The 12,966-nt window shown below is 38.6% G+C and overlaps 1 protein-coding gene across 1 annotated transcript in view; it reads right to left on the bottom strand.

Moving 5' to 3' along the window:
- The window catches only part of THSD7B (thrombospondin type 1 domain containing 7B), a 1,122,472-nt gene that overhangs the window by 481,814 nt on the left and 627,692 nt on the right, over window positions 1-12,966 (bottom strand). Inside the window, exon 9 of the mRNA XM_057551976.1 lies at window positions 1,508-1,705. Within this exon, the coding sequence (XP_057407959.1) occupies window positions 1,508-1,705 (198 nt within the window). The remainder of the gene's footprint in view (window positions 1-1,507; window positions 1,706-12,966) is intronic.

Here is a 12,966-nt window from a genome sequence, read left to right as displayed (position 1 = left end):
TTATTTTGAATGGTTATGTGCTAGACACTTCACTAATCACTTTTATGTAAGTAATTTAATTCTCACAAGTTGAGAATGAGAGGTGGGTTTTATTATCCCCACTTTATAGCTGAAGGAAAGGATGCCTCCACAGTTAAATAATTTTCCTGAGATTATCTAGCAGAAGAGTAGCAGACTGGAAATTCCAACCTGTCTGACACTAGAGCCCAGGTTTTAAACATCTGTACTACTTTTCTTGAATTCAAAAAGTGATCTTATGGGCTGCTGGTAATAAATTTCACACATGTCACCACAACTCAAAAATTATTCAGTAATATTAGAAGCCACTGTGTTAACTATTTTAGTCAAAAAGCACTGTAGCTAATACAATCTGGTGCGGCCCTACTTAATTAAACAACTACCTGGCTTCATGAGGTAATCAATTACATCACCTGATAAAATGTATATTTGTCTAAGTAAGGTAGTGATTGAAAAAAATGAAGGAACAATGGATGGAGGGAGAGAGGGAGGGATAAAAAGAAGAGGGAAGAAGGAAAGAAAGAAGGAAGTGATGGGGGGGTGGGGAATGAGAGAGATGGGGTGGGGAGAGAGAGAGAGAAGGGGAGAGAGGAAGGAAGGGAACAGGAAATGCATTGCTGAATGTCAACCTTGTGTGGATGCTAATATCCATTCTGAATCCACTTTGAAATTTCCTTCTGTTCTATAGATTTCTTTACTCCATAAGTCAAAACATTTCACTCCACACACCAAGAGCATTATAAATCATGACTTCTCATGGCAGAACTGATTAATAGACATACTCGATACTCTTCCAAAAGACCAAATTTTTTTTAACTCTATTTAAATGTCACTTTTCTCATCTCCATGTGACTTACATATTTTCTAAATCACCCTTCATTTCACACAACCATCACACCAGAAGCTTGGTGATGAAGGAAAGACACCACTGTTAATAGGTTTGTAAATCTTGACAACTTATATTTTAAAATGGTTCTTTAGAAGTGTAAGCATTATGTCTAGAACTGATTCTAATCTAATGTTATATAATTGAAAAGATACAGCTTAGTACTTTTTGTTTTCTTTTTAACTCGGAGGGAGCTGCAGCCCTGGAATCTTTACAAGGCAGTATTTGTTAATAATATATAAAAGCATGTTACATATCAACATCAATAAAGGCAAATCTAACTTGTTTTGTACTGATAAGTTGAAGACTCTCCAGCCAATTTCTGTATTCTGTTTGTCTTAATGAATTAAAAACTCCAGAGAATGCTCTGGGTTCACTGTATTACATTTAGGTATAATCAGACAGTGTTCTTTTGTCATGGAGTACTTGGCCCTGTATTAAGTCAAAGCAGCTTACTTTGCAGCAGTAGGTCACTTGACTTAAACATGAATATTCCAGAACAGGAAAGACTGTGTTTCTCTCCCTGGGGAAGATGGCCTGAGAGTGGTGACGTGTTATCTGGCAGATATTACTTAACAATCCTCGTGTTTCTTTGAGTCATACCTTGCTCATTCTGGCAGACAGCCTTCAGGATGCGATGTCCGGGGCCACACTTGCCATGATCAGGGATACAGATCCCTTCAGATGTCAGCCACTGATAACACACTGGATCTTCACAAGGAACAGATTCAACCAAGTGAGGGCAGTGCCCTGCAGGCCCTGTGGACTCCATGAGCACGTGGCGCTGTCTCATTCTAAATCCTAAATGAGAAAGAATAAAAGGTTCATGGGATTCCATCCTGATCCAGCAACGGAAAAGAAGCAGCAGCTAGGAAACTGATGAAACTTTTATTTGTGTACCTACAGCTAACTCTAAAGCATGTATTATCTTTATGTGTTTTATTTTATGGGAAATGAGGAGATGAGAAGAGGAAAGGAAAGACAAAAGGGAAAAGAACTGGAACAGAAAATCTGTCTTCTAAGAGTTTACAACTTAGGAGTTAGAGTGGCCAGGCATAATCAAATGGAGTAATAAATAGCATATGCCCAATGGTATCAGTAAACCAGAACAAATAAATGAAGACACACAGAACTAGCCTAAACATAGATAAATCCCCATTTTCTTTTTGTTGTTGTTTTTGACATTCTTGTTACTCTGTATTAAGCTGAAATACATCTATGCTTTGACATATCCCAGGTCACTGTTTCAGGTCCTGAGATCCCCCTGTATCACTCTCCTGAGATTTCCAGGTCAGCCTGCTCTGTGAAGACAGGACATCTTTGGGCTGCACTCCCCACCCTGGCTAGACATGCGTCCCTGGACAACTACTCAGTTTTAAAAAATGTACTGTGGGACTAGGCCCAACGTTATACCGTAATAAGGACGTGAATGGGTCTTACATGTTACAAGCCTACAGTCACAAACTCAATGTCACAGGAGTCAAGCAGGTACAAACTGAGGGATATGGGTCAACCACAAGACTGTAGGGAGTGGTGCAGTCTGTGGTAAAACAGAAGATGTGTGCTTGCTTTAAAGTGTTTGACTATTATTCAGTTTCCATTAACTGTTACCACAAGGAAATGTGAACCCTATGTTGTCAAATCTTCCAATTTTGACTAAGAAGCCAGAAATCCAAGTTATGTTTGTTTTTTATATGACATCTCTCTATTTTTAAATGATGGGAATTAATTTACATTTTAAAAAGCCACGTAAGCTTTAAAAAGTGACTGAGAACGAGATGCAACCCTTTTGTTTGTGAGTTTTCCATCTCTGGCCCTCAGGACATATCACTTCTAAAAACTAGGCCTACCTTCCATGGGTCTCATATTTTACCGTCCATCCTTTAATTCTCCAAATTCAGTCAACGGATTTAATTCCTTTTTTTTTTTTCTTTTTAATGAAACCAATCTTATTACATAATAGCATCTTAAGAAATGACCATTTATTCCTTGGGACAGGTAAAAATAAATAAATAAATAAGAGACTTTTAGGAAGATAGCATGAGAACACTGAATTCACAGCAGAAGACTATGGTACCCCACCACTCTTCCCACAAGAGGAAGGGAGAGAGATAAATTTGGGAGCATGAGAGGTAACAAAGCCAGGTGTACCCCTCTCAGTTTGCCAGGGCCATGCCTATTTCCCCACAAATAGTAGTGAGACAAAAAGAATACAAGGCTCAAGGTGTAGTTGGCAAAAGACTGGCTCCTCTTAAGTAGCCAAGAAGGATGCAACAAATGGACACGTGGTTTTAGGCCACAAGATGGAGCCGGGCTCCCTTAGAATGTTGCAGGGCTGGGCAAGTATTTTAGATACAAAGTTGTAAGGGCTTTATCGGGTTTTTTTTTTTTTTTTTGGTTCAGGGTTAACCCATGAGCTCCTTTTAAAAGACAGACTCTTACTTTATGGATTGACCACCTGTGGGAAGGCATCATTTGGCCAGTCAGAGAACATATCCTCATGGCATTGAAAATATTAAGGTCAGAGGCAATTAAAACAATAGATGGCTTCTGCTGTGCTTCATACCTCCAAGTCTATGTCATTAATTAGTCAAAATAAAACCTGCAGGAAAGTTCAGCTCCCTTCCCCGGCCACCTTGAGAAGAGCGGCAGGAAACATACAGAGCTCTAAACTACACTTGATGGCCATCAAACTACAATAACCTCTGAGCCCTCATTGCCACACAACTTGGATGACCTCTATTCTTACATGTAATGTCCATATGCTGCTTATTTATTGTCTTATGCTTGTGCTTGTTTAGTTTATATCTTTGAGCAAGACACGGCATGGGTCTCCATGATTTACAATGTTTGACAACCGGCTCAGAAACTTAGCAGTCTTTACGGAGGGATGCTGGGTGTCCTATTACCTAGAGCTTAACACCAGTGAGGGGCAGGTGCAGTTTTCCTCTATAAATCAAGTTGCATCCATCTCGCCATAAATCTGTAGATTACGTCTCCTCAGTCAATAAATTATTTCAGTCACTCATTTGTGCTGCCCTTGTCCTGACTCTAACTAGGATCACATCAAAGCACAAGCTCAGCATAAACAAAAACCTTGGATTCTCTTGTTAGCGCTTAACTTTAATCACACATTGGTGTTCATGGCTGCAATAGACATCAGGCTTCCTCTGGGTACTTCTGTTCTGAGAGATACGCAACTGCCAAGTCCACAGTGGCTGGGCCCCGCCAACCATTTACCTTCATTCACTGAATTCCATACTAATCAGATAGTACCATTCAGTAAACATTAACTGCCATATGTAGATCACTATAATATACTGTGGGAAGCCACAGGAGGAACAGAAAACATAAATCTATTCTTCACAGAGCATACAGTCCAACAAGTCAAAAAGCACATATATTAACTAAGCATCCAGCCTATACCAAGACTGTGATAGCCACTTTACTTCTATTATCCCAAATTAATAAATCCCTTAAACAATTTCATAAGTTACTATTCTCATTTTACATACGTGAAAACTAAGACTAGATGATAACTTATTACTTCTCCTAAGGCACATAACTGATTAAATGGATATGTATGAGGGATAAATTAGGAGGTTGGTATTAACATATACACACTACTATATATAAAATAGATAACCAACAAGGATCTACTCTATAGCACAGGGAACTATACTCAATATTTTGTAATACCTATAAGGGAACAGAATCTGAAGAATATACACACACACATATACACATATATATGCATATATATACATACATATATATAACTGCATATATACATATATACGTATAACTGTGCTGTACATCTGAAACAAAGTATTGCATACGTATAACTGTGCTGTACACCCGAAACAAAGTATTGTAAATCAACTATACTTCAATTACAAAAATGGATATGTATGAAATTCAGCTGAGGTCTTCCTGAGTTGTTACCTCTTCACAAGAAAGAATTCAATTCAGCTCTTGTGTATGACGTGTTCTAGCCTCACTTAGAATAGTGAATCTGACAGGTACAATGGATCATTTCCTTAAAATAAAGCTGTGCAGATTACATATCAGGACTTTAGGTACTGAGTAGCAAGAAGGAGTTCTAATAATCACTTCCTGACCACAGATTCAGTTCACCTTCAGTGAAACTATATTTGCACGGTTTTTCTCTATGAACCCAAGGATTTAGTATATATTCTACTATTTTAGTGCATATTCTACTGAGGATAATTAAAAAAGAATGATTCGTGGGTTGGGGAAAGAAAAGGAAAGAAGTGCCAGTGGCAGAAGAGGGGTCAGTGTTTTTTAATTGAAGCCACAGAAAAATTAAAGGAGGCTCAGGAGGGTCAATCCAGGTCTAAGGACCTATATCTTCACATGCTAGTGGCCCAAAAGTGTCCACGTGAGCTTCTACAAAGCCACCAATGCCAACACTTGTCTCTACACTGACTCTGTTGGGACAGGCTTGAAGAAACATCCAGCAGGTTGACCAAGGATAACAGAAGCTTATTCTCTCTTGAAGCATTCCATTTGCTCCTCACCTCTGCAGCCTTGGATGCTGGTTAACAACTCTGAGTCAAAGAACCTGAGCAGATTGAATCTTTGATTCTAGCTCTTTAGAAATCAACAACCATTCCTGCAAGGGTAGCATCTTATAGTATTGTTCTAAGTTGACACCTTCTTATGAATCCAGAAAAAAGAAGCAGAAGATCATGAGCATGAGAACCCTCAACGCTCAGGATGAGGAGGAGGCATAGCCCACCACCAGCCCCAGCACACACAGGCATGGAAAAAAGGAAAAAGAAAAAAAACCTGCCTTACATGTGATCTGTGACAAAGCAAAATTATTTCATAGACTTCTCATTCATGGTGGATCTTTCTAGCAGGCATGGATGAAAATGGAAATTTTCCCCATCCTTGTTATATAAGATCTAAAACATGGCAGTATCTTCCTACTTTAGTGCGTCATCTAAATTGATTTGTTTCAGAGCATAAAAGACTATGTTCATAGATGGTCATGGCTTCTCAGTTTCACAATGTCTTTTCCTATGGGGATTTTTAGACCTTTAGGTGCTATAATGGGGGTAGGGGTAAGGGATACTATACTGAGGGAGGGTAGGATTCCCTGAAGTCCTAACACACAAGCAGTTACCTATTGTAATGCCATATCGGGAAGCCTCCATCAAATTTCTCTTAAGAACAACTTCTGTAGGCAAGGTTGCCTTTCTAGAATATATCTGAAAAAGGACAAGGATGTCATATAAATCTATGTATCAAAAAGAATTTTTTAAAATGCACTATGCGTATGGGTAGAGTTCATCCATCAGCAAGTTTTTCAGGTTACTTCTCTTTCATATATCTCTAATTATAACTCTCTGGGACAGTATCAAATATAAAGCAATGAATGATAAAACCTGATCCAATTTAAATTCCTCTGAAAGGTGTCCTAGCTTCACTTGACAAGTACCGACCTGCCGAACACCCATCCCCTTGTCTGCCTGTCACAGACCTGATGGAAGGAGCAAAGGCTGTGTACAACGGTGGATTTTCTAATGTACTTTGAAAGGCTGATGGCCACAAACCTCAGATGATTCCTGATTGAAGGGTGTCTGCCTAAAAATAACAGCCACATGAAGATAATTTCTACAGTAACTAATTTCTTCTATTAGATAATAAAACATTTCATGCTTTCCCGTCCTCTTCTACTATATTTTTAAAAATGTGAACAAAAGGGACCATACCAAAGCAATAACACGTGACTGGGAAAAAGACGAGTGAGGCGAAAAAGTAATTACCTCCAACTTTACACATTTATTTCTTGCCGTGGTGGTTTGCTTGTTTTTCCTCCTCAAATCCTCCACCATCCATATATAAAGAGGAGTATAAAGTATCTAGGAAAATATGACTATCCTAGATTTCTGCTAGGAGGTTCACTGCATTCCTTTAGGGTAGGCAATTCAAATATGAAACTAAACAGTTCAGTCATATCCCAGAGTTGTGTGATGTTTAATGCATTAACCAGTGTACTCCAGCCTCCGTGGAATTCTCAACTACATTTAGTTTGTGCCAGTCAGAGACTCTGGCAGAACCCGCGGTAGGACCATGGGACAGACCTAGATTGAGACGATCCTGGAACTCATGCTCACGAGTCAATGGAAATAACAAGATGACTTGGCCTCATCATAACACGCTTGGACTCCTTGTAGGCACAGAATCATTTCCCTGGAGGGAGAACTCCATTTTTTATTCTTCCCAAGAGGGATGATAGGCAGGTGGTCCTGGCAGGTTTTAGTAAGACCTTACAAATAAAAATTCTCTCTACTCTAGGGAGATGTTTATAAAAATGCAAACTCCCAGACCTGAATAACAATCACTGCAGCTTATACTCTGTCCCGCCTGTGATTACTTAGTTCCTAGGGCAGGTCACTTAGCCTCAGTAATTCTCATCAATCCCAACATGCCCCTAAACTCTGCAGGTGGCTGGTAAAACTACCACCTTCAGATAAAGAAGTTCTACTGTCTCTACCCTTTCCTTCAAGCCCCAAAGGCTAAGCCTTTCTTTGAAAAATTTATTGTTGAAGGCAAAAAACACACATCCCAGATACCTGGTGCTCTCAAGCTGTTCTTGGAATACCCTCCCCTTCTCATACAACTGCAATCCACTTTTGCTCTCTCTCCAAAGATGATGCACTGGAGCTAAGGTGAATCCCACACCTCACGCCATATCCCCTACATCAGCTCAGTGATTCGCTCTCATGGATAATGGTTCCCACTGGCCAATGGGCAGAGGGCTTCTCTGCTAACCTCAGTGTTGGACTTGTGCCTTGATCCAAACTTCTTTAGACTTATGGAGGAAATCATTAAGGAAGCCAGTGTTAGAAGGAACAGTGGACTGAGAAGACAGGAACGCAAGTTCTTAGTGCTGGCCTGGCCATTATTAAATCACTATGGGATTTAGGATAATTTCTTTACTTTTCCACACTTTAGTTTTGACATTTTAGGAAGTGTTGGATCCTTGCTGAAACTAAATGCTGATACAAAGTTGGGCAGTATATTAGTTTCCTTGGGTGACCAGAACAAAGTACCACAAACTGAGTAACGTAAAAACTACAGAAATCTGCCTCATAATTCTGGAGGCTAGAAGCCCCAAATCAAGGTGTCAGTAGAGCCATGCTCCCTCTGAATGCTCTAGGGAAGGACTGTTTTCATGCCTCTCTCCTAGCTTCTAGTAGTTATTGGCCTATAGAAGCCTCACTCTAATGTCTGCCTCTGTCTTCACATGGCCTACTCCTTGTCTTCTGTGTCTTTGTATCTTCATAAGGCACTCTCCTCTGTGTGTAGCTCTGTGTGCAGATTTTCCTCTTTGGATAAGGATATCAGTCATTAGAATAGGGCCTAGCCCAATCCAATATGACCTCATCTCAAGCTGATTACATTCACAATAACCGTATTTCCAAATAAGGGCATATTCACATGTCCAAGGGGTTAGTATTGAACATATCTTTTTGGAGGACACAATTTAACCCACAACAGGTGAAGTCTAATGAACGATGCACCAGGGTGCCTTTGTCAGAGTTGACTTATGAAAGAGGGGGAGAGAAGCCAATGATGAAGTAGTTTGGCATAACAGCATCTTGGGAAAATGGGGTGAATGAAAGGGTCAGAATGTTGTGAGTTTCCCAGATGAGTTCCATGGACCTGTTCTGAGTTACATGGAAGAGGAAGACAGAAATAAAAGTTGAAAGTGCAGTTTTTCACAAAGGGTTTTGTGAAAATTTGGCTCAAGTGGCCAAAACTGCAACACAGAATTGGGAAAAAGGAGCATTTTCATTTTCTGAATTGTTACAGAGACTCTATGGGCCAGAACAAAGGGGACAAAGCATTTAATAAACATCTATTACATTTGACCCCTGCATTGCTTCTATCTTCTTGCAGGATCAGGACCTCATATTTCCTTAAGGGAGTTGCTCCTGCCGCACTCTCAGCTTGCGAGGCTTGGATGGAGTTGTCCCTCCAGTGGTGGCCGCATGCCTAGGACCTGGCTGGTTCAGCCCCACATCCCGCAATCAGAGCGTTTGGGTCAGAGAGGAACACATGACACAAAGCAGCCAGTAAGACTCAATTCCAGGACTCTTCCTGAAATTATTAAGGAAGACACTTCTTGCTACTTTATTTACCATCGACAATAAAAATTACCTTATGTGTGTATGTGTGGTGAGAACTTTGAAGATTTAATCTCTTAGCAACTTTTAAGTATAAACACAGTATTGTTAACCATGCTATACATTAGATGCTGTACATTAGATCCTAAGAACTTACTCATCTTGCAACTGGAAGTTTGTACACTTTGATCAACATCTCCCCATTTTTCCCACCACCTAGCCCCTGGCAACCACCATTCTACTCTCTATTACTATGAGCTTGGGTTTTTTAGAATCTACATAAAATTGAGATTATACAGTATTTGTCTCTCTCTGAGTTATTCCACTTTGTATAACGCCCTCAAGCTTCCTCAATATTGTCACAAATGGCAGGATTTCCTTCTTTTCTTATGGCCAAAAAATATTCATATATATACTTTCTATATATGTGATATAAATATGATATATATGTGAGATATATACATATATATATATATATATATATATATAACATTTTCTTTATCCATTAATCCATCTTTGGGCATTTTGTCTGGTTCCATATGTTGACTATTGTGAATAATGTGGCAATGAACACAAGGGTACAGAGAGAGAAAAATATTAAAAGTCCTTACCACAAAAAAAAGTAACTCTGTGAGGTGATGGATATGTTAACTAACCTCACTGCAGTAATCATATATATATATATATATATATATATATATATATATATATATATGATTATATATCAAAGCATCATGTTGTGCACCTTAAAATTACACAATGTTATATGTCAGTTATATCTCAATAAAGATAAAAATTAATTAACCATAAAAATAAGATATTACCCTTTATAAGATGTTATGTTGATTTTATTACAATGTTCTAGAGAAAAAAAACCCTCCACATAAAATGTGCTTATTGATTTTGTGACACAATTAGATCTAGAAACCAAAATGTGTGAAAAGAATGGATCTAAGAATCAAGGAAACAAAATTTTTATCTTTATTCTCTAATTTGTGATCTGCAGACCATGTTGATGTTAACTGACCTCTGAAAGATTTTATGAAATTGAGAGACTTTTACAATCTGCCCCAGTAAAATCATAAATAGATTTTACAAATTGAGCTTAGATAATTAGGATGATATAGGGCTGTCTAATTTTTTGTTTTGTTTTAAATCAAACATCAACTGCATAAAATAAGGTTCGAATGTAATACTGCCTCTTAAGCAATAGAAGACAATTATTTCTATCACTGAAGGGATTTAGAACAACATCTAATACTTGAATTTTTGTTAACAAATTCTAAGAAATAGATGTTTCAAATCAGAGTGTCTCAAATAGTTACAGAATTTTGCTGTTGCCTTGTTATCCATCTGTCAAGGACACGAATAAACACTAAAAGGCATACGTTAACCAAAACTAAATCTACAATAAATGTTTAGTGGTTAAAAAAAAGAAAAGAAAGAAAATTAATGGTGGTCTTTGCTCCATGGAGAGGACCTGCCTTAAACTGAACCTAATAAAGGGAAAAGTAGAAGCAAGAGATGGAGAAATAGATTATAAATAGAAAGAGAAAAGAATAGAAGATTGTAGAAACAGAAGACTATAAAGAGGAAGATAAAGAATGAAACTGTGCTCTGTTGACCTCTTGATACTTTGGGATGCCACCCTACCTTCCCTTCTATTTTTAGCTAGATGAGCTAATAAGTTCCCTTATTTTGGCTTATACCAGTTGGAATTGGGCTTCTGTCACTTATAACCAAAAGTGTCCCAATGAATATAGGGCCCACTTGGCCTGGTGTGGGTTCTCCAGCTTTGAAAGCAAAGGAAGGCAACACTCAATGCAGTAACATTGTGCCAGCAGGGACAGCCATGGCCACAGTGGCTGCGGGAGCCTAAGTCCAGCCTCAAATGATCTTCTAGACAGAGACCTTAAAACAGAGACACACACATCAAACATAAGAGGACTGGTTCTAATAACAGGTAAGTCACCCTGGGGAGCCTCATATACAACTACAAGAGACTTACATAGTCCAGTTATACACGTGTGGACCACAAGACAACAAATCGTGAGTGTTAGAATTAATGGGAAATTATTTGTACCTATAAGCTAAAGAGGCTTGGGGGGCATTCTGGTTACATGTCTAATACAGGAGCAGCATGAGCTTTCCAACAGACCCCCATATTCTACTGAGATTCAGATTTCTATTGTTTGACAAAAGAGTTAAATTTAGTCTTTCTGTCCTAGATGCAATACACATACTCCTCTTCTACCTTAGAACAAAAGAGACAGAATAAAGAGAAAAGCCAAGGGACATGGGTGTGTGAACCTGGGCATGCCCATGTGTGCCTGTGAGCTCTCTGGGGAGTTCTGAAATATGAGTTTTCAAATGGAGGTAGAATTAAGCTGAGAGCATCAGTATTGTAGCATCAAGCACTTGGCCATGTGGTCTTCTTTTGCGTGGGATAACTGGAGGGATTAGTGCTTAGCAAACACAACCTAACTTGTGGAACATCCTTTGATCTCATTTCTCTTAGTAAAATGAATATTTCCTTTTAGCACTGCCATTAAGGAACACAGTATCAATAAAAACTGAAGGATCAATAAAAGAGAAGTCAAGATGCCACTAAAAATGTACATTTGAAGATGCAGATGTGTATATAACAGCAAACCAAAGAAAACAGGACTGCTCAGACCTACAGATTTTTTTTTTAACATCTTTTCTGGAGTGTGTATATATGCATATATATATATATTTTTTTTTTTTTCTTTTTCACTACAGCTCCCATCAAGGGCTTCTTTTCTTCTCTTTTTTTTAAATATATATTTTTTGGATTATTTAAATTTCTTTATTTTATCCATTGTATCTGTCTCTTGGCCACTGAAGAGTTTTGTGGGGTTTTTATTAATATCTTTATTGGAGTATAATTGCTTTACAATGTTGTGTTAGTTTCTGTGGTATAACAAAGTGAATCAGCTATACATATACCTATATCCCCACATCTCCTCCCTCTTACATCTCTCTCCCACCCTCCCTATCCCACCCCTCTAGGTATACACAAAGCACCAAGATGATCTCCCTGTGCTATGCGGCTGCTTCCCACTAGCTATTTATTTTACATTTGGTAGTGTATACATGTCAATGCCACTCTCTCACTTCGTCCCAGCTTACCCTTCCCCTTCCCTATGTCCTCAAGTCCATTCTCTACGTCTGCATCTTTATTCCTGTCCTACCCCCTAGGTTCTTCAGAACCTTTTGTTTTTAGATTCCATATATATGTGTTAGCATATGGTATTTGTTTTTCTCCTTCTGACTTACTTCACTCTGTATGACAGACTCTAGGTCCATCCACCTCACTACAAATAACTCATTTTGTTTCTTTTTATGGCTGAGTAATATTCCATTGTATATATGTGCCACATCTTCTTTATCCATTCATCTGTTGATGGACACTTAGGTTGCTTCCATGTCCTGGCTATTGTAAATAGAGCTGCAATGAACATTGTGGTACCTGACTCTTTTTGAATTATGGTTTTCTCAGGGTATATGCCCAGTAGTGGGATTGCTGGGTTGTATGGTAGTTCTATTTTTAGTTTTCTAAGGAACCTCCATACTATGTTGTCCATAGTGGCTGTATCAATTTACATTCCCACCAAGAGTGCAAGAGGGTTCCCTTTTCTCCACACCCTCTCCAGCATTTATTGTTGGTAGATTTTTTGATCATGGCCATTCTGACTGGTGTGAGGTGATACCTCACTGTAGATTTGATTTGCATTTCTCTAATGATTAGTGATGTTGAGCATCCTTTCATGTGTTTGTTGGCAATCTGCATATCTTCTTTGAAGAAATGTCTATTTAGGTCTTCTGCCCATTTTTGGATTGCGTTGTTTGTTGTTTTGATATTGAGCTCCACGAGCT

The sequence above is a fragment of the Balaenoptera acutorostrata genome, chromosome 8 (genome assembly GCF_949987535.1).
Source record: "Balaenoptera acutorostrata chromosome 8, mBalAcu1.1, whole genome shotgun sequence".
In the NCBI taxonomy this organism is placed as follows: Eukaryota; Metazoa; Chordata; class Mammalia; order Artiodactyla; family Balaenopteridae; genus Balaenoptera; species Balaenoptera acutorostrata.
This window is presented reverse-complemented; position numbering and strand designations above follow the sequence as displayed.